Consider the following 23,418-nt stretch of genomic DNA (forward strand, 5'->3'; position numbering starts at 1 on the left):
ACTTTGTCGATTAAGCACAATGATTTTGAAAACATTTGAAATGTGTATTGGTGTTCCATATTTAACAACAATAAACATTTTAATTACCCTACATATTCTTGAACTAAATAAATCCTATTTGGAGCCATCTAATTGAAATCATTTGTACTAGTACCTAGTGTAAGCAATTTCTGTTTTGAAGTGATTGATTTGGTAGAACGCAATATGAGATCTATCACAGATTTGGTATACGCTAATTTTATTGTTTTTACTTTATAGTTGGCTCATTTTCTTCTGAGGATCATGATTTCGACCCGACAGCAGAAATGCTAGTGCATGATTATGACGATGAGCGGACACTGGAGGAAGAGGAAATGTTAGAGGGAGGGAAGAATTTCACATCTGAAGTTGAAGATTTGGAAAGGGTATTAATTTTTTGTAATGTAAACTAACTTTAAATTTGAACTGTTAAAAATGGTGTTATTTACTGTCACAGAATTGATCAATAGTTGTTATACCTTTAAAAATAATTTGAAGATTTGTAATGATGTAGGATTATCTTGCATGATCATAAATATGGAAAAATAACCGATGGTAGGGATAGTGTATAGATTTCCTAAGTAATTTGCTGCTGTCTACATGTTGTTTACTTCCATGTACAGCTAAGATTGTTTTTACTTATTAAAAGATGAAAGGATAAGTCAACATATTCTATAAAGAGTATATATACCCATTAACAGAGGATATTTCCCCCTATATGTCCTATCTATATATTAAAAGGAGTCATAAGCAGTTATTTATTTGTTACTGGGGCATGGATATGGCTGGCAAAGCCACTATTCATTTTCTATCTCTTGAATTGAAAGGCTTGCTAAGAGGGCAGGTAATAGTAATGCTGGAGTCACATTGACTCATTGTTTTCCGTTAATCCACGGTCATAATTAATAATACTACTGATGGATAACATATACTCAATAACAGAAACCAATCTTTTATTGAAACTTTTCTTTTTAGTTTAGTTTATTGTTACGTGTTCCAATGTGCAGTGAAAAGCTTTTTTGGTCGTATGCTGCCCAGTCAGCAGAAAAACTATACATGATTACAATCAAGCCATCCTCACAGATATGGGATGAAGGGAATAATGTTTAGTACAAGGTAAAGTCTAATTAAAGATAGTCCCAGGGTCTCCAATGAGGTAGATGGTAGCTCAGGGCTGATCTTTAGTTGGTGATAGGATGGTTCAGTAATCATTAATCTTTCTACTGGAGAGAGGGAATATTAACCGTGCAAGTTCTGAGTCTGTGATCCTTTGAAGGAGTAAAATATCTGTTGGTCAACCTAAATGGAATGTTTCCAGAGTACTGCAGGAAATTTAAGGTTTTGGCCGAAAGATTTGGACCAAGCCTTCAGTTTAACCTTTGGGCAGTTTAAATTTGTGGATTATGAATGCCAGGGGGGGTTTAAAAAAAGAGGGGGAAACCAAATTAAGTCTTTTTTGTATGAGTTGTTCAGGTGAAGTGTGACAATAACTAAACTTCAAACTTCCAACAGGTTTTACATGGTACAATTTGAGATTATTGCAACGAAATACCATCTAAAAATATGCTGAAATATAATTTCCTGGAGAACCTTTACTAACCTACAGTGGGCCATCAGCTAGAATCCTTGCCTGGCATATCCCTGTAAAACTACCAAGGCACAGGAATAAAGCTTATTCAGTGATGTATAGAATGATGTGTTGGGATTGAAAATGAGGTATCATCCTAATGAACTTGTAATGAGGTACTGTATGTATTCCAAACAGCAAAAACAGCATGCAGTATAGAGAGCCAAATGATTCTATAATAATTGGATAAAATCAAAGTTCTGCAGTTATTCTGCAAGAATAAGGGGTAAGCCATTAGGAACGGAGATGAGGAAAAACATTTTCACACAGAGGGTTGTGAATCTGTGGAATTCTCTGCCTCTGAAGGTAGTGGTGGCCAATTCTCTGGATGCTTTCAAGAGAGAGTTAGATAGAGCTCTTAAATGTAGCGGAGTCAGGGGATATGGGGAGAAGGCAGGAACTGGGTACTGATTGTGGATGATAAGCCATGATCACATTGATTAGATTAGATTAGATTAGATTATTTAATGACCACACAGTCAAGCTGGTGGAATTCAGGTTCAGTACAGGATGTTACAAGGTAGGCTGATTCCCGTCAAACATAACATAAAACACAACATCATACAATATACAGTACATGCATGGGGAGGATATGTGCTGTTATCATAATGTGTTCAGAATTCGGATTGCGTGTGGGTAAAAACTTTTTAAATCGAAATGTCTTGGCGGACAGTGAGCTGTAGCGCCTTCCTGATGGCAGCAGGTGGAAGATGTGGTGAGCTGGGTGGGAGGGATCAGAGATGATTTTCTTCACCCTTGACACGGACCGTTTGTGATGGAGTGATTCTATTGATGGAAGGGGAGTGCTGATGATTTTGGATGCTTTGTTAACTATGCGTTGTAATTTATTACGGGAGTGAGTGTCTAAACTGCTGAACCAGACTGTAATTGATGAAGTGAGCATGCTTTGGATGATGGCTGTGTAGAATTTGATTAGGAGGTGTTTCCTTACTCTAAACTTCTTGAGCTGGCGGAGGAAGAAGAGCCTTTGGTTGGCTTTTTTGTAGATGTGATTTGAATTGATTTTCCATTTGAGGTTATTGCTTATGTGAGTGCCAAGAAATTTGTATGAGTCAGTGGTGGATATGGGTTCGCCTGAGATGAGTAGGGGGGTCTTGGGTTGTGCCTTACGTCTGAAATCAATGATGAGTTTGTGTGTTTTTGATGTGTTGAGTAAGAGGTTATTATCTGTGCACCAAGTGACTGCTTTGTGTGTTTGAGTGCGGTATTCTGTTTCATTATTGTTCGAGATGAGACCTATGATGGTTGTGTCATTGCGTATTTATAAATTTTAACTGAACTATGCTGGGATGTGAATTGGTTTGTGTAGAGTGAGAATAACCAGGGAGACAAGACGCAGCCCTGAGGGGCTCCTGTGCTGAGGTGCAGGGGGTGAGATATTGTGTTATGTATCTTCACCCTCTGTTGTCTGTTCCAAAGGAAGCTGTAGATCCAGTGACAGATGCAGGGGTTGATGTTCATGTCCGTTAATTTATGGAAGAGTTTAACCGGGTTGATGGAGTTAAATGCCGAACTGAAGTCCATGAACAGGATGCGGGCGTACGTGTTGGCGGTTTCCAGGTGTTGCAAAGTGTGATGAATGGCCAGATTGACTGTCTTCCACTGACCTATTGGCTCTGTATGCGAATTGGTGTGGGTCCAAATTGGAGGAAGTGCTGGTTTTGAGGTGAGCAAGAATAATGCGCTCGAATGACTTCATGGCCACAGATGTAAGGGGATTAAGGGCCGAATGGCCTACTCCTGCACCTATTATCTATTGTCTATCAAATATAATGAACAGTGAAGGACAATGCAACAGCTAACAGAAAGAAGAGTGTTCAAGTCCCCATTCTCATTGATAGTGAAACCCAGCATGTGAGTACCAAAACAAGGAGGAAGCATTTGCAGTCGTCTTCAAAAGGAAGTGCTGAGTCGTGGAATCAATTGAGCTTTCTCCATCACAGTTGCCAGTTTTCATCTGATTTAATCCCCTCTGCATGGTAGCAAAAAAAAAACCCAATAGTTTGTTAGTACATAGCCAAAGGTACCAGTTCTCTGTGATATTGTTTATGTAAATCTTGAATATCTTTGGCAGAAAACAATGTTATGAGTTGCTTATGTGTGGTATCAAGTATTGCTCTTAAATACATATTTGAAGATTTAAAGTGTTTTCTAATACCCATCTTAGGGAGGGCTCATGAGCGTGGAAGCTTGATAGTTTGAAAAGCCACTTGCTTTATTTCTCCTCAGCCATTTCTTCACTTTTTAAATGCTGCAATACTTGTCCTCTTGCAATCTTAATTAAAATTCTTCTCTGCCCCTTATCACATGTCCTCTAAACTAAAATACAGTCAATGTGCTATATGTTACTTTCCGTTTTAATTCTAGTCATCAGGTGCTTGATTCACTGCTTTCTTGCTTACCGCCAAAATAACCCAAGGAGGCATACTAATTTTGAAGTATCTTTGTGAAATTAATTTCTTCACAATGTGCAAGACCTTCTCATCCTTCACACTGGATAATCTGTTCCCAGTTCCTATGAAATTCCCACCCCAACAATTTGACCTTGTTGCCTATCAATTCTGTCCTTTCAGAAACTGCTCCTACTCTTTTTGGGCCCTTGTTTTTCTTTGCCTTTCATTCCTGAGCTATGTTAACTTTGTTCTTCACTTAAAATTGTATAGTTAGGTGCTTCCATGTGGGAATGATGGAAATACAGACTGGATCTTGCCTGTTTAAGAAGGAACTGCAGATGCTGGAAAATCGAAGGTAGACAAAAATGCTGGAGAAACTCAGCAGGTGAGGCAGCATCTGTGGAGCGAAGGAAATAGGTCTGAAGAAGGGTTTCGAACCGAAACGTAGCCTATTTCCTTTGCTCCATAGATGCTGCCTCACCCGCTGAGTTTCTCCAGCATTTTTGTCTACCCTGGACCTTGCCTCTTTGATTTCCAACAACGAATTTGAATAATTAAATCTAGTTTGGAAATTTACTGAAATATCTTCTTTGAGTAGTTAATGAAATGTGGATGCGACTGGTAAATCTGTCGGGAAAGGAGTTACTGACCTAGCGATACACAGCGAATAAAGAAAACTAGACGAGCATTAGAAAAGCATTACATGGCAAATAATTTGTTTTAACAGGAGAGCAACATGCCACTTGATGATTTGCTGGTACTCTACGGGTATGATCCTCCTGTTTCAGTGATAGAAAATGAAAATCCAGGGAGTTCTCCAAGTGAGCTTGCTGATGAGTTACCGGACATGACCCTTGATAAAGTAAGATTTATAATTTCTCTTTATTTTTGTTTCAATGTATGCAATTGAAGAATGTTATTAGAGCTAAGCGAATCAAGGGATTATGGGGGAAAAGCTGGAACGGGGTACTGATTTTGGATGATCAACCATGGTCACATTGAATGGCAGTGCTGGCTTTAAGGTCCAAATGGCCTACTCCTGCACCTATTGTCTATGTTTCTATTTAATGTGTATAGTTTGGATTATGCCACTAAATTTTCTTTTTATCTGCATTTAACAGGAAGAAATAGCAAAAGATCTACTATCGGGTGATGATGAAGAAACACAGTCTTCTGCAGATGACCTGACTCCATCAGTCACTTCTCATGAAACGACAGATTTGTTTCCCCGGCACTTAAGATGTAAGTTAATGGATTAGAAACAAAAGTCGATTCATCAAAATCTATGGGACTGCAGTTATGATAAAAATACAACTCATTCCATAGATGGGATGAAGATGGAATGAGATGGCAGAGGACGGGGTGTAAACAAAAACTAATAGTTACCTTGATGTATTAAATTAGACTTAGCTTCAGAGTGGACATGCTAGGAAACTTCTTATTGAACTCCATGTGTACTTTTATAAATTTACACAAGGTCATTAAAAGAGACATAAATGCATTAAGTAAATAAGCAACGTGAGTCGGATTAAGGAAATTCCCAGATTTTTATAAATACGTTATATATAAGAGGGTTACCATTTGAGAGGGTTCTTCAGGACAGGATTTACTGCCATTTGGGAGAGAATGCCTTAATTACGGACAGTGAGTATGGCTTTTTCATCACCAGTCTGAAGAAAAGCCTCAACCTGAAATGTCACCTGTCCATGTTCTGCAGCGATGCTGCCTGACCTGCTGAGTTACTGTATCACTTTGTGTCCTTTTTGAGGAGGTGATGAAGGTGATCGTTTTGGGTCAGGCAATGGATTTTAGTAAGGCATTTGATAAAGTCGCCATGGTAGGCTGATTCAGAAGATTAAGATGTGTGGGATTAATAATGACTCGTTCTGATTCAGAACTGGTTTAATGATAAAGATATTGTGGTGGAAGGACAATAATTGAGCTGGAGATCAGTGTAGTTCTGCAGGGATCTGTCCTGGGACCTCTGCTATTTGTAATATATATACAGTGCCCTCCATAATGTTTGGGACAAAGACCCATCATTTATTTATTTGCCTCTGTACTCCACAATTTGAGATTTGTAATAGAAGCCAATCACATGTGATTAATACCTATGCTAGTTTTTTTGGGCTAGTCCCCTTCAGTTTTCTCTTCAGCATATAAAAGGCATGCTCAATTGGGGTCAGATCAGGTGATTGACTTGGCCACTCAATTGACCATTATTTAGTTTTGAAAAACTCCTTTGTTGCTTTAGCGATATGTTTGGGATCATTGTCTTGCTGTAGAATGAACTGCTGGCCAATGAGTTTTGAGGCATTTGTTTGAACTTGAGCAGATAGGATGTGTCTATACACTTCAGAATTCATTATGCTACTACCATCAGCAGTTGTATCATCAATGACGATAAGTGAGCCAATACCTTCAGCAGCCATACATGCCCAAGCCATAACACCCCCACCACCATGTTTCACAGATGAGGTGGTATGCTTTGGATCTTGGGCAGTTCCTTCTCTCCATACTTTCCTCTTGACATCACTCTGATATAGGTTAATCTTTGTCTCATCTGTCCACAAGACATTTTTACAGAACTGTGATTGTTTTACGTACTTCTTGGCAAACTAACCAGGCCATCCTATTTTTGCAACCAACCAGTGGTTTACATCTTGCAGTGTAGCCTCTGTATTTCTGTTCGTTAAGTCTTCAGCGGACAATGGTCATTGACAAATCCACACCTGACTTCTGAAGAGTGTTTCTCTGATCTGTCGGACAGGTGTTTGGGGATTTTTCTTTATTATAGAGATAATTCTTCTGTCATCAGCTGTGGAGGTCTTCCTTGGCCTGCCAGTCTCATTGCAATTAGTAAGCTCACCCGTGCTCTCTTTCTTCTTAATGATGTTCCAAACTGTTGATTTTGGTAAGCCTAAGGTTTGGCTGTTGTCTCTCAGCCTCTAAAGGGCCTGTCACACTTGCCGATTTTTTTCGGTGACTGCCGGCTTCATTGACTGACGAATCAGGTCGCTGAAAGCTTTTTAACATTTCAAAATCCAGCGGCGACAACAAATTTTTGCGACACTTGAGACACTGTTCGTCAATACGTCATCACGCCGCGACTTTTTCAGTGACCTGATGTCAGTCAACGATGCCGACAGATGCTGAAAAAATCACCAAGTGGGACAGGCCCTTAACAGTTTTATTCTTGTTTCTCAGTCTCATAATGGCTTCTTTGACTCATTGACACAACTTTGGTCCTCATGTTGATAAACTGCAATAACATTTTCCAAATGTGATGGAAAGACTGGAGAAAAGACTAGGTGCTGAGAGCTCTCTTATACCTGCATTAAGGAGGCAATTAAACACACCTGAGCAACTACAAACACCTGTGAAGCAACGTGTCCCAAACATTATGGTTGCCTGAAATGGGGGGACTGTTGTAAACACAGTTGTAATTTCTACATGGTGAAACCAAATGTATAAAAATTGCCTTTAATAAAATCTGACAATGTGGAGTACAGAGACAAATAAATAAATGATGGGTCTTTGTCCCAAACATTTATGGATGGGCACTGTAAACGACTTGTTTGTCAACGAGAATGGGTTTGTTAGTAAATTTGAAGAATACACCAAGATTGGTGTGGTGGCAGACTGTGAGGAAGGCTGTCAAAGCAGGATAGAGATCTACAAAATGGGCAGAGAAACAGCAGATGGAGTTTAATCTGTGCAAATGTGAGGTGTTGCATTTTGGGAGGTCAAATTTAAGGGGAAAATATACAATGGTATACACTACCAGTGGTGGTGGTTGAGGCAGGTACAATAATGGCATTTAAGAGACGTTTGCGTAGGCATATGGGTTTGTAGGGAAGGAGGGATGTGGATTATATGCAGGCAAGTGAAAATGGGTCTTGGCATCTTGTTCGGTACAGATATTGTGGGGTGAAGTGCCTGTTCTTGTACTTTACTGTTCTAAACTATAAAAAGCCTGGGAACCATAGACCAGCGAGCCTAACATCAGTGGTAGCCAAGTTATTGCAGCGGATTCTGAGGGGTAAGATACAGTGGCTTGCAAAAGTATTCATACCCCTTGAACTTTTCCACATTTTGTCACGTTACAACCACAAGCGTAAATGTATTTTATTGGGATTTTATGTGATAGACCAACATAAAGTGGCGCATAATTGTGAAGTGGAAGGAAAATGATATATGGTTTTCAAATTTTTTTACAAATAAAAAGCTGAAAAGTGTGGCGTGCAAAAGTATTCAGCCCCCTTTACTCTGATACCCCTAAATAAAATCCAGTGCAACCAATTGCCTTCAGAAGTCACCTAATTAGTAAATACTTCCACTTGTGTGTAATCTAATCTCAGTATAAATACAGCTATTCTGTGAAGGCCTCAGAGGTTTGTTAGAGAACATTAGTGAACAAACAGCATCATGAAGCCCAAGGAACACACCAGACAGGTCAGGGATAAAGTTGTGGAGAAGTTTAAAGCAGGGTTAGGTTATAAAAAAATATCCCAAGCTGTGAACATCTCACGGAGCACTGTTCAATCCATCATCCGAAAATGGAAAGAGTATGGCACAACTGCAAACCTACCAAGACATGGCCGTCCACCTAAACTGACAGGCCGGGCAAGGAGAGCATTGATCAGAGAAGCAGCCCATGGTAACTCTGGAGGAGCTGCAGAGATCCACAGCTCAGGTGGGAGAATCTGTCCACAGGACAACTATTAGTCGTGCACTCCACAAATCGGGCCTTTATCAAGTCAAGTGAGTTTATTGTCATGTGTCCCTGTATAGGACAATGAAATTCTTGCTTTGCTTAAGCACACAGAAAATAGTAGGCATTTACTACAAACAGATAAATGTGTCCATATACCATGATATAAATATATACACACATGAATAAATAAACTGATAAAGTGCAAATAGCAGAAAGTGGTTATTAATAATCAGAGTTTTGTCCGAGCCAGGTTTAATAGCCTGATGGCTGTGGGGAAGTAGCTATTCCTGAACCTGGTTGTTGCAGTCTTCAGGCTCCTGTACCTTCTACTTGAAGGTAGCAGGGAGATGAGTGTGTGGCCAGGATGGTGTGGGTCTTTGATGATACTGCCAGCCTTTTTGAGGCAGCGACTGCGATAAATCCCCTCGATGGAAGGAAGGTCAGAGCCGATGATGGACTGGGCAGTGTTTACTACTTTTTGTAGTCTTTTCCTCTCCAGGGCGTTCAAATTGCCGAACCAAGCCACGATGCAACCGGTCAGCATGCTCTCTACTGTGCACCTGTAGAAGTTAGAGAGAGTCTTCCTTGACAAACCGACTCTCCGTAATCTTCTCAGGAAGTAGAGGCGCTGATGAGCTTTTTTGATAATTGCGTTAGTGTTCTCGGACCAGGAAAGATCTTCAGAGATGTGCACGCCCAGGAATTTGATGTTCTTGACCCTTTCAACCATATAAATATAAATGGGCCTGTGGGACCCCCTCCTACTCCTTCCAAAGTCCACAATCAGTTCCTTGGTTTTGCTGGTGTTGAGGGCCAGGTTATTGCGCTGGCACCATATGGACAGTTGCTCGATCTCCCTTCTATATTCTGATTCATCCCCATCAGTGATACGCCCCACAACAGTTGTGTCGTCAGCGAACTTGATGATGGAGTTCGCACTGTGGTTGGCTACGCAGTCATGGGTATAGAGTGAGTACAGCAGGGGGCTGAGCACGCAGCCTTGAGGTGCTCCCGTGCTGATTGTTATCGAGGCTGACACATTTCCACCAATACGATCATGGCCTTTATGGAAGAGTGGCAAGAAGAAAGCCATTGTTGAAAAAAAAGCCATAAGAAGTCCCGTTTGCAGTTTGCCACAAGCCATGTGGGGGACACAGCAAACATGTGGAGGAAGGTGCTCTGGTCAGATGAGACCAAAATTGAAGTTTTTGGCCTAAATGCAAAACGATATGTGTGGCGGAAAACTAACACTGCACATCACCCTGAACACACCATCCCCACTGTGAAACATGGTGGTGGCAGCTTCATGCTGTGGGGATGCTTTTCTTCAGCAGGGACAGGGAAGCTGGTCAGAGTTGATGGGAAGATGGATGGAGTCAAATACAGGGCAATCTTGGAAGAAAACCTGTTAGAGTCTGCAAAAGACTTGCGACTGGGGCGGAGGTTCACCTTCCAGCAGGACAACGACCCTAAACATACAGCCAGAGCTACAATGGAATGGTTTAGATCAAAGCATATTCATATGTTAGAATGGCCCAGTCAAAGTCCAGACCTAAATCCAATTGAGAATCTCTGGCAAGACTTGAAAATTGCTGTTCACAGACGCTCTCCATCCAATCTGACTGAGCTTGAGCTATTTTGCAAAGAAGAATGGGCAAAAATTTCAGTCTCTAGATGTGCAAAGCTGGTAGAGACATACCCCAAAAGACTTGTAGCTGTAATTGCAGCGAAAGGTGGTTCTACAAAGTATTGACTCGGGGGCTGAATACTTTTGCACGCCACACTTTTCAGTTTTTTATTTGTAAAAAAATTTGAAAACCATGTAACATTTTCCTTCCACTTCACAATTATGCACCACTTTGTGTTGGTCTATCACATAAAATCCCAATAACGTTTGCAAGCCACTGTATATGTGCATTGAGATAGATGGGCTGATTATGTATGGATAGTCACCAGGGTTTTGAATGCGGGAATCTACATTTTATACAGATGTCTTGCAAATCTGTTTTTTTTAGAAGTCACCAAAAAAGATGATTGAGGGCAAATTAGACATTGTCTGTGTGAACGCCAGGAAGGTATTTAATAAAGGTCTGCATAGTAGGCTACTCTGCAAGGTTAGATTGCATGGGATCCGGAAAAGACTATCCATCTGGATACAGAATCGGCTTCATGGAAGGAAGAAGAGGCTGATGCTTGAAGGTTGGTTTTTGGACCAGAGGCCTGTGAATCGTGGTGTGCCTCGGATCGTGCTGGCCCCTTTGCTGCTTGTGGTTTATGTTAATGATTTAGCTGAGAATATACATGGCATGGTTAGTAAGTTTGCAGATGGCACTAAGGCTTCGTAGATAACGAAGATGGTTATCAAAAATTACAGCAAGATCTTAATCAGTTGGGTAAGTGAGCTGAACAATGGTTCATGGAGATTAATGCAAATAAATGCAAGGCGCTGCTAGATGGGAAGCCAAGCCAGGGTAGGACTTTCACAGTGAATAACAAGGCCCTAGGGAGTGTTGTAGAGCCGAGGGATCTAAGAGTGTAGATACGTAGTTTCCTGAAAGTGGCGTTATAGGTAGATACGTTTTCCATGTAGCCTTTTGGTACATTTGTCTTCATCAGTCAGGGGATGCTATGAGGATGGAGGGTGACATGGACAAGTTGGGTGAATGGGCAGATGCATGTCAGATGCAATTTAATGTTGATAAATGTGAGGTTATCCTCTTTGGCGGCAAATACAGTAAGGCAGATTATTATATAAAGGGTGTCAAGTTGGCAAAAAGGGAAAGTACAGCGGGATCTGTGGGTCCTTGTTCATCAGTCACTGAAAGTAAGCATGCAGGTACAGCAGGCAGTGAAGAAAGCGAATGGCATGTTGGCCTTCACAACAAGAAGAGTTGAGTATAGGAGCAAAGAGATCCTTCTGGAGTATTGTATGCAGTTTTGGTCTCCTAATTTGAGGAAGGACATTCTTGCTATTGAGGGAGTGCAGCGTAGGTTCACAAGGTTAATTCCCGGGATGGCGGCACTGTCATATGATGCAAGAATGGAGTGACTGGGCTTGTATATACCGGAATTTAGAAGGATGTGAGGGGATCTTAAAGAAACATATAAATTATTATGGGATTGGACACAATAGATGCAGGAAACCTGTTCCCGATGTTGGGGCAGACCAGAACCAGGGGCAATATTTTAAGAATAAGGGGTAGGCAATTTAGAACTGAGATGAGGAAAAAATTTTCACCTGGTGAGTTGTGAATTTGTGGAATTCTCTGCCTCAGAAGGCAGTGGAGGCTGATTAACTGGGTGCTTTTGGCTAGTTCTGTGCCATTTTACACACATTATCTGAATGGTGTCAGATTAGGAAAAGGGGAGGTACAACGAGACCTGGGTGTGCTTGTACATCAGTCACTGAAAGTAAGCATGCAGGTACAGCAGGCAGTGAAGAAAGCTAATGGCATATTGGCCTTCATAACGAGAGGATTTGAATAAAGGGGCAAAGAAGTCCTTTTGCAGTTGTACAGGGCCCTAGTGAGACCACACCTGGAGTATTGTGTACAGTTTTGGTCTTGCTGTTGAGGGAGTACAGCGTAGGTTCACAAGGTTAATTCCCGGGATGGCAAGATTGTCATATGTTGATAGAATAGAGTGGATGGGCTTGTATACTCTGGAATTTAGAAGGATGAGAGGATATCCTATTGAAACGTATAAGATTATTAAGGATTTGGATACGCTAGAGGAAGGAAACATGTTCCTGATGTTGGGGAGTCCAGAACCAGGGGCCACAGTTTAAGAATAAGGTGCAAGCCATTTAGAACTGAGATGAGGAAAAACGTTTTCACACAGAGGGTTGTGAATTTGTGGAATTATCTACCTCAGAGGGTGGTGGAGACCGGTTCTCTGGATGCTTTCAAGAGAGAGTTAGATAGAGCTCTTAAAGATAGGGGAGAAGGCAGGAACAGGATACTGATTGTGGATGATCAGCCATGATCACATTGAATGGCGGTGCAGGCTCGAAGGGGCCTACTCCTGCACCTATTGTCTATTGGTATTGAGTACCAAAAACCTGATATGTTATTGTTGTACAAGACGTTTGTGAAGCTGTATTTGGAATGTTGTGTTCAGTTTTGGTCACCCTGCTTTTGGAACAATGTCATTAAACTGGAAAGAATGCAGACACTATTACGAGGATGTGGCCAGGATATAAGGGCCTGCCTGAGCTGTAGGAGGAGGTTGGGACTTTATTCCTTGGAGCACGGGAGACTGATGGATGATTATATCGGTGTATAAGATCATGAGGTGAATAGATAGGTTGAATGCACAGAATCTTTTACCCAGAGTAGGGGAATCAAGAACCAAAGGATATAATTTCAAGGTGAGAGAAGAATGTTTTAATAGAAACCTGTAGCGCAACGCATTTGCACTGAGGTTGGTGGGTATAAGGAACAAATTGCCAGAGGAGGTAGTGAGGAAGATAATATAATTAAAAGACGTATGGACAGGTTGCATGGATAGGAAAGGTTTAGAAGGATACCTGTGAAACATGGACAGGTGGCACTAGAGTAGATTGGGCATCTTGGTTGATATGGGCAAGTTGAGCCGAAGGGCCTGTTTCTGTGCGGTATGACTCATTGACTTTGTTTTGAATTTCACTCGTGGATGAAATTAGTATAGCATTGTGCAATCAAAATGCAAAAATAACTGACAGCTACATGTTGTTTCAGGTGGCTAGTTTTATATTATATCGTTGATATATTTTTATTTTTCCATAGAGGCCTTGCAGCCGCATTGATTTTGCGTTTTAGTGTTTTGTATGTTTGTGTGCATTACAAATAATTGAATAGGTGCAATTCATCAACATTTCAAAACCATTGTAGTCATATTATTTGTATACATATTTTGAATAAAATAACCTGATGTGTACTCATTAAGGAACATGATATCTGCCAATGTGGGGTCATCTTGGATATAATAATAGAAAATAAATGGTGATGAGCATGTTTCAATATTTTCAATCGAGATAGAAATTCTGGGATTGGGGAAAGATACATTTTATGTCGTATATTCTGGATTTTATCATTAACAGGCAAAGCATTCGGAACTATAATGCTTACCCCGTACCCTTTGCCATATATTTAAAAACATCCTATAGTGGTATTTCATAAAGCAGCTCCTCTGGCTTTTCTTATAGCAGTTGGTGTATGAGTATGTTTACTGTGGTATGTGGTTCGATCCCCCAATAGTTGTACCAAAACCCATCACTACCATGAATCTGTTGACATTATCTCACCTTGTTTGGTGGTGTTGTATGCCAAGTTTAATGGAGTAATATATCAGCCCAGATGTCGGTTTCCAATGCTCCTTGTATAATTAAGTTTTTAATTTGTTTTTAAAGCTGTAGCATTTGTTGAAGTATGCAATACAATCCTGTTTTTACAGCAAATGTGAAAACCGAGAACAGCGTGTACAGTTCTTTGACACAGAGGGTTATAACTGAGATACTTTTAAAAGAATACAGTGATAAAATATTTTACATGGAAGTATTTTCAAAATTGTCTTTCTTCAAACAGTGTTTCCTCAGCGCGCTCCTCTTTGATTTTACTTCAAAGTAAATTCCTAGGTTTCATGAGCTTGAACACTGGCTGTGTCAACAAAAAAAGTATGTTTGGACATCTTATCTTTTATGATTTTAGCTGCAATGTTGGGCAGTGTGAAGGAGTGTAATAGTCAACATTTCTCTGTCATAGAGGAAAGGCTGACCATTATTGATGTGAATTTATAGTCATTGCCATAAATTCACACCATGGCAGAGATGAGGTTGACATGGACAAATCTTGACTTTCATTTGAAGCAAAATGATCACACGCGTTTGTTGGCAAAAAGTATGGTAATGGTTGATATTCATGTTCTTGGAGCAAGTTCATATTTCTAGGGTAATAGCATATTTTCTGAATTACATTTCATGATGCTTCACTTTCCTCATTCACTTAGAGACACTTTCCTTATATCCTATATTGTAACATTTCCCCTTTGCAACATATCACTTGGCACTATTTTCTCACTTGGTTGAGCTCTGTGTTCTCTTGTTTTCCAGCTTGGATTATTGATCTTCAAGCAAGTTGTCTGCTGATTTTAAACATTGCACAAAATGTAATGGCGTCTTCGTTGTGGCAGATGGCCACTTCAGTTTCTTGCAATTATGCTTGAAGCACAACATGGCATTGTGCACCATATGCTTGGACGTCTCCTCCCATACCAGGAGGGAGAGTCTCCAACAATTCTCCAAGAAAAGGGTCCATTGCAGGAGTGAGGTCTGGGAGCCAGGTAAGTTGGCCCCCTCCACAATGAGCCTGCTCCACAGGTGCCAAAACACATGGTTTCTCCTCGGGTCACCACTCCTGCTGTGGCTCAACTTACTTGGCACTGACTCGTATGAGGAGTCAATCCATTGGAATGTCAAGAAAGCCTGGTACCAGGATGTCACTCTCTTACACCAACCTATTCTCACCAAACCCTTCACACCTTCACCTTTCCCACTCAGCCCCCTTTCTATTCCAACTATCGTCATCACCGTGTCTTTTCTGTTGAAGGGAAGTCGCAGGAAATTGTCTTTCTGGAATGTGTAGCATTTGGTCAGCCATCAGTCCTTATTTGCAATGTTTCTGATGGTGCTTGAACCCTCTTTAGTAATTATCTGGTGTTGACAATTCTCCATTGACGGAATTCTTTTTTCTTTATAAACTACTGGTGTTAAGTGGATATGAGGTTATTTTGGTGTCACAACAAAAATGGCACTACATTTCCTTCTGATAAGATGAGATCTGAGGAGCTGACAAATACCGACTCCTGTTCTTGTCGGTGCATTACTTTATTTGAAGATGAATCACGGGCATTTAAAAGTAAAGCCTCAACCATGTTGGGGCACTACCTATATCAGACTTCAATGCTTTTATCTTCAACCAAGTTGGTCTATTTCAACTCCTGACATCAAAGGAAATGAAGGACTTTCAGTTGGTGCCTTCACATTTCATTCTTCCAGTCTTCACAACCTTTATCTTTCAAAGAAGTCTGAAACTATTGTAACTTTTACTCCATTGTATGTGTAGTTGCTCAGCTGCAGATGAAATAAAATAAACCCTTAATTCCAAGATGCAAACAAGTGGTTGTTGAATACATCTTTATACCTTAAACTTTGTCTGCACAAATCCTTTATGGGTTTTGGAGTTTGGCTGAGGTTTTGCTTCAGTGTGGCTGATTACCCACAGGAACCTTCTGAGGTTTTCCATACAAAGTAACATCAAATTTTCTTTTTAGCCTTACATCTGATCTGAGATTACTGCCTTTCTGTGTTGCAACACTTTCAGTTCTATCTACATTAAAATTATTGATTTTTCAGGGCTGTCTAATGAGACATAGCATGAACCCCAATCCAGAAAGTATTTTCTTCAGAACTCTGGTTCTGAAAAAAACAGCATAAAAAAAACCTCAGCTAGTGCAAGATTGCAAAAATAGCACACTGTTTGACTGATATTTCTTTGTGCTGATGTAATGCAATCACCAATTTATGAGAAACTGATTAGTTAGCAACTGCATTAAAATATTGACCAGAAAAAATATGTGCAAGCATATTTATCACTGAGCAACAAAAAAGGTTGTGTTCTTTTGTATTAATGACTTGTTTCCAGTACATTTGGGAATCATATGGATTCTAGAAACATTTGTGTGCATGTGATTTTATTTTTGTATACAAAGCAAAGTGGATTTTGTGCCACTCTAACACTCTGTGGCAAAATATTTCTACTCTGAATTCTTTGTGTGAAGTTGTGGCTCCTTCATGCCCACGTTGGTTTTGCATACAGCCTGTCACCACTGGTGACTCGCCAGCAGCCTCACGAGAAGGTACAGCCACAAGAGCTCCAAGGTCAGATGCACTAAATGGCCTTATCTGCACACTGGTTATGATTGGTGAGAATGTAGTTAAAAGGGGCTTCTGGAATAAACGTGACACAAGATGTCTGGCTCAGCTAAATGTCGTTTGTTCTTTGCTTTCTGTTGTGGGATTCAGTAGATCCTACAACTGGTGACCCAATTGCTACACGCAACCTTCCACTTACAGATTATAAAAGTGACACGGTGTCAGTCGACGAAATAAAACTTGACGTCCCAACTCTTTTCACAACCAACGCGAGAGCTGTTGTGTCAATACTGGAAGCTGGATTTCACTTCCTCAATGTCACGAGCAAATGGACAAAATTTGGGTTTCCAACTGCTCGTCTTCCAGAGCAGATCGCATGGGAAGTAGAGGACGTGTTCCTTAATCCTGAAGAAATTATGCCATACGACGTGCTTAAATCTGCTATCTTGGAGCGAACGCAGCCCTCGAAGCAAGCCCGCGTTTAGGAGCTGCTGGGAGATGATAATCTCGGCGATAGGAGGCCATCACAAATGCTGCGGAGATGGCGCAGGCTGGCTGTAGACAAAAATATTGACAGCGATGTTTGGAAACAGAAGTGTCTCCATTGTATGCCTACTCAGGTGCACGGGCACCTGATGGGTATGTTTCAATCGGCCAGCATAGATGAGTTCACAAAACAGGCCGACATTATCACGGAGCCAACCACTGCGCTGCAGGTGATTGTGGTTAATGCAACAACAGTAAAGCCGGAAATACACAACGGGAACAGCAAAATGTAGTGGTCACTGCGCAAGTCGAGGCTTTGGCAGACCAGCAGAACCATCCCCGTTTCATGTTTAACGCAAATCGTCGGGGATGGGGTTGAGGCGATGCCCAACGCATTTGCTGGAAACAACGAGAATAAGGTACAGCGGACCGATCGTGTCAACCTCCTTGCTCCTTCTATAAACATCAACACCTGGGAAACGACGAGGCCAGGAAGTAGAGGCGACTGCTGCCCGTGGGCAAACTAGCCACCGCCTTTTTCTCAGCGGCCGCCTCTCTGGTATGCATTGACTCCGGCGCCGAGTTATCGGTCGTACCTCCAAATTCCCACGAGCATTTACACCCTAACCGCGGATGTGTTCTCACCGCCGCGAACAATTCTAGCGTAAAGGCATTTGGTCAGAAATCAGTCACGCTCGACTTCGGTCTGCAGAAAAGTTTCGCATGATTTTCATAGTCGACGACGTATCAAAACCCATTATCGGAGCGGATTTTCTTTCACACTTTTCTTTGCTGGTGGATTAAAATTGATTACTGCACCCGCGCACAGGTGAACTGCATCTGCCGTCTTGCAATGACTATCTCACCGTACCAGCTTCCAACCTAGCACCGGCCCATATCAGGAGTTACCTAAACTATTTCCATCACTAATAACTCCGTCTTACCGGCACAATGATATCAAACACTCTGTCACGCATCATATTCAGACCTGCGGTCCTCCAGTTTCGGCAAGAGCACGCGGGTTACCCATAAATCGCCTCAACATTACAAAGGCCGAATTTGACCATATTTTGGAGCTCGGGATCATCCGCAGGTCTAAGAGCTGCTCGGCATCACCTCTTCACATGATCCCGAAGAAGTCTCCCGGAGATTGGCGACCCTGCAGTGACTACCGTTCACTAAACAATGTCACTATTCCAGATTGATACAGCATCCCACATTTGCAAGATTTCTCTGCAAGCCTACAGGGTAAGCGGGTGTTCGCAAGCATCAAGCTCGTGCGAGCATATTATCAAATTCCAGTTGAGCCTGCTGATATTCCCAAGACAGCCATGGTCACTCAGTTTGGGACGTTCAAATTTCTACATATGCTAGTTGGTTTACGGAACGCAGCACAATAGTTCCAGTGATTCATGGACCACGTACTCTCCGGCCTCGATTTTGTCCACGTGTACATCGAAGACGTGTTGGTAGCGAGCTCCAGCGAAGACAAACATAATGCCCTCCATAATGTTTGGGACAAGGACCGTTTATTTAATTATTTGCCTCTGCACTCCACAATTTGAGATTTGTAATAGAAAAAAGTCACGTGGTTAAAGTGCACATTGTCAGATTTTATTAAGGCCATTTTTATACATTTTGGTTTCACCATGTAGAAATTACAGCAGTGCTTATACATAGTCCCCCCCATTTCAGGGCACCATAATGTTTGGGATACATCAATGTCATGTAAGTGAAAGTAGTCATGTTTAGTATTTTGTTGCATATCCTTTGCCGGCAATGACTGCTTGAAGTCTGCGATTCATGGACATCACCAGTTGCTGGGTGTCATCTCTGGTAATGCTCTGCCAGGCCTGTATTGTAGCCATCTGTAGATTATGCTTGTTTTGGGGGCTAGTCCCCTTCAGTTTTCTCTTCAGCATATAAAAGGCATGCCAATTGGGTTCAGATCAGGTGATTGACTTTGCCACTCAAGAATTGACCATGTTTGAGCTTTGAAAAACTCCTTGTTGCTTTAGCAGTACGTTTGGGATCATTGTCTTGCTGTAGAATTAACTTCCTGCCACTGAGTTTTAGTCAATGCAGGAGTAGACCATTCAGGCCTTCGAGCCAGCACCGCCATTCAATGTGATCATGGCTCATCATCCACAATTGGTACCCCGTTCCTGCCTTCTCCCCAAATCCCCTGACTCCGCTATCTTTAAGAGCCCTATCTAGCTCTCTTGAAAGTATCCAGAGAACTGGCCTCCACCGTCCTTTTACTATCCTCCTTTATATCCTTGGCTAGCTTACTCTCGTACTTCATCTTTTCTCCCTGTATGCCTTTTTAGTTACTTTCTGTTGATCTTTAAAAGTTCCCCAATCCTCTGGCTTCCTGCTCATCTTTACTATGTTATATGTCTTCTCTTTTATTTTTATACTGTCCTTGAATTCCCTTGCCAGCCACGGTCGCCTCTTACTCCCCTTAGAATCTTTCTTCCTCTTGGGAATAAAATGATCCTGCAACTTCTTGATTATTCCCAGAAATACCTGCCATTGTTGTTCCATTGTCATCTCTGCTCGGGTCCCTTTACAGTCAACTTTGGCCAGCTCCTCCCTCATGCCTCCATAGTCCCCTTTGTTGCAATACTGACACTTCTCCCTCTCAAATTGCAGATTAAAATTTATCATATTATGGTCACTATCTCCTAATGGTTCCTTTACCTTGAGTTCCCTTATCAAATCCGGTTCATTATGCAGCACTAAATCCAGAATTGCCTGCTCCCTGGTTGGCTCCAGTACAAGCTGCTCTAAGAATCCATCTCGGAGGCACTCTACAAACTCCCTTTCTTGGGGTCCAGTACCAACCTGGTTTTTCCAGTCTACCTGTATGTTAAAATCTCCCATAACAACCATAGCATTACCTTTGTTACATGCTAATTTTTACTCCTGATGCAACTTGCACCCTATCTCCAGGCTACTGTTTGGGGGCCTGTAGATAACTCCCATTAGGGTCTTTTAACCCTTAGAATTTCTCAGTTCTATCAACAATGGCTACTTCTTCTGTTTCTATGTCACCCCTCGCAAGGGACTGAATTTCATTTGTTACCAACAGAGCTACCTCACCCCTTCTGCCCACCTCTTTGTCTTTCCAATAGGACAAATCACCCTGAATATTCAGTTCCCAGCTCTGAACCTCTTGGAGCCATGTCTCTGTAATTCCCACAATATTATAGATACCAATTTCTAACAGCCTCAAGCTCATCCACATTATTTCTTATACTTTGCGCATTCATATATAACACTTTTAATTTGGTATTCATCTCCCCTCCTATTTCACCTGACCTTACACTCTTATCCCTTCTTGAAATTTTCTTGATGCTGCCTGTCCCGTTGAGTTACACCAGCATTTTATGTCTACCTTTGTGCAGAAGGTGATGTGTTTGTGGAACAAGCTGCCCAAGGAAGCTGTAGAGGCAGATACAATGGCAACATTTAAAAACCATTTAGATTGGTACAAAAGCAGGCAAATGGGATTAACGGTCATAAAATCTGATTGGCGTGGATGAATTGGGCTGAATTTAGGCCTGTATATCTCAATGGGGGCAAGACATAGAAAATAGGTGCAGGAGTAGGCCATTCGGCCCTTCGAGCCTGCACCGCCATTCAATATGATCATGGCTGACAAGTGATCTTCACAAAGTTGTGTTGGTAAAAATATGTATTTTAATTAGCCACTACAACTTATTCATTATGAGTGCATATTTCATTTAAAGATTTGAGGAGGAATGAGTGGGATCAAAATATATATTTAGAGGATGGATTCTGAACATTTTGGGAAATCCATAATTGGGAAAAACTTAAAATATTATTGGTCAAAAATAAAGTTTCTCTTGTTTAGTGAATTCAGTGAAAACTATATTTTTAGTTGTCCTTTTAAACAGCTGCATTTTTTTTACATGCAGCAAGCACCGCCTTTGGTGATAAAGAATCTGAAGATGAGGAAAGACAAGATGATTGTGCTCCCCCTGAAGATTTGAAAAAGGTAATTCAATCTTAATATAAAATGTTTATGATGTATGATAAAAAAATCTAAATTGCACAGAATTTGTGTGGGTTTTAGATCTCTGAACCTTTTATTCAAGAAAACATACAGACTCCCAATTTACATCGAGGCATTAGCCTACAATTTTATTTTACATGTCCTTCTCTTCTAAAGTGAGCACTTACTAAGACAAATTACCTCTGCAGCTGACAGTCATTTTGTATCTTTTTCCAAGTAGTTAAACTTTAGTAGCCGCTAAATTTGTGTTTTGTGAATCGTGATTTAAGTTATCAGATTGATTTTGACCTTGCTTAATAATTTAATGAGCAGAAGGAATTCAATTGTAACAGAGAGTGCGAACAGTGGCTCGTGTACAGTGGTTTTCCTCACTAGCCTGGAACGATGCCTCTCAGTGAAGTTTGACTTAAATTAGGTAATTATTTAGCTACATTTAAATCACAATAACATTGTTTTTTAACTTTCTTGAAGGAAGTGGATTTCATTCATTTAGTGCCCAACGTTTCATCAGGATGTCATAAATGGCTTCGATCTTGTATTAGTTTTGAAATTATTGTAAAATTGCATTCTGTAATGAATTGAATGATTTTTGTGAGATACTGGAAAGGTGGAAAGCTGGCCACAATAGTGGCAACGGCTTTTAATCCAGCTAGTAGACTTTGGGAAGTCAAATTCTCGTGGGACATTTTGAGTAAATGGCAGTAACTTCAGAATTGTGGATGGACTGAGAGACCTTGGGGTGCGAGGGCTGACCTCCCTGAAGTTGGCAGCACAAGCAGATGGGGTTGTGTAAAAATTATTTGGTATATTTCCTGACATCATTCGAAGCTTTGAGTATTAGAATTTGGATGTCTTGTTGCAGTTGTAGTAAACATTGGTTAGACCACACAGAGTTTTGGTTGCAACACTCCAGGAAGGATGTGGTAGCAATAAAAAGAGTGCCCAAAGTTGTTGCGTGGTATGGTGGGCTGTAGTTTATAAGTAGAGATTGGATTGGCTGGTTTATTCTCACTGGAACATAGCTGAGGGATGATCGGAGAAGTTTCTTGGGTTATGCGGGGTATAGATAGAATCTTTTCTCCAGGGCAATGGAGTCCAGAAGAAGAAAGCACAGTTTTTAAGGTGAGATGGGAGGAATTTAAAGGAGATTTGATGGATAAGTTTTTCATGCAGATGATGGTGACTATCTGGAACAGGTTTCCAGAATAGGTAGTGGAAGCAGATGCAATTACGACTATTAAAAGATGGTTATGCAGTAACTTGCATAGGAAAGACCTAGAGGGATACAAGCCTAATGCGACTAATGATATTAGCTTAGACAGACATCACCGTTGGTGCAGATGAGGTGTTCTGAGAGAGTCAGTCAACAATAATTGTTGTGCGTTGTTACTGGGCTTCATCAAATGTGCAAGATTTACACTCCCTGAATTAAGGTTTCTCAAAAGCTTTTCCACCTCCAAATTATTTCAGGAATGTGATGGAATGCTCTCCATTGAAAATGCCCTCCATAATGTTTGGGACAAAGATCCATCATTTATTTATTTGCCTCTGTACTCCACAATTTGAGATTTGTAATAGAAAAAACCACATGTGGTTTAAGTGCACATTATCAGATTTTAATAAAGGCCATGTTTATACATTTTGGTTTCACCATGTAGAAATTATAGCAGTGTTTATACACGGTTCACCAAATTTCAGGGCACCAGAATGTTTGGGACACAGCAATGTAAAGTAGTCATGTTAAGTATTTTGTTGCATATCCTTTGCATGCAATGACTGCTTGAAGTCTGTGATTCATGTCTTCTCTGGTGATGCTCTGCCATCTTTGCCATGCTTGTTTTGCAGCCATCTTTGGCATGCTTGTTTTGGGGGCTAGTCCCCTTCAGTTTTCTCTTCAGTCAGCATATACAAGGCATGCTAATTCAGATCGTGTGATTGACTTGGCCACTCAAGAATTGACAATTTTTTAGCTTTGAAAAATTGCTTTAGCAGTATGTTTGGGATCATTGTCTTGCTGTGGAATGAACCGCCGGTCAATGAGTTTTGAGGCATTTGTTTGAACTTGAGCAGATAGGATGTGTCTATACACTTCAGAATTCATTATGCTGCTACCATCAGCAGTTGTATCATCAATGAAGATAAGTGAGCCAGTACCTTCAGCAGCCATACATGCCCAGGCCATAACACCCCCACCATCGTGTTTCA

At 41.0% G+C, this 23,418-nt stretch overlaps 1 protein-coding gene across 8 annotated transcripts in view; it reads left to right on the top strand.

Moving 5' to 3' along the window:
* mier3 (MIER family member 3) overlaps positions 1–23,418 on the top strand; it is a 72,387-nt gene that overhangs the window by 9,545 nt on the left and 39,424 nt on the right. For all 8 annotated transcript variants that reach the window (XM_033030230.1, XM_033030244.1, XM_033030221.1 and 5 more), the window contains 4 exons: positions 259–404; positions 4,787–4,921; positions 5,181–5,301; positions 21,116–21,195. In XM_033030230.1, the coding sequence (XP_032886121.1) occupies positions 259–404; positions 4,787–4,921; positions 5,181–5,301; positions 21,116–21,195 (482 nt within the window). The remainder of the gene's footprint in view (positions 1–258; positions 405–4,786; positions 4,922–5,180; positions 5,302–21,115; positions 21,196–23,418) is intronic.

Source organism: Amblyraja radiata, chromosome 1 (genome assembly GCF_010909765.2).
Source record: "Amblyraja radiata isolate CabotCenter1 chromosome 1, sAmbRad1.1.pri, whole genome shotgun sequence".
Lineage (NCBI taxonomy): Eukaryota > Metazoa > Chordata > Chondrichthyes > Rajiformes > Rajidae > Amblyraja > Amblyraja radiata.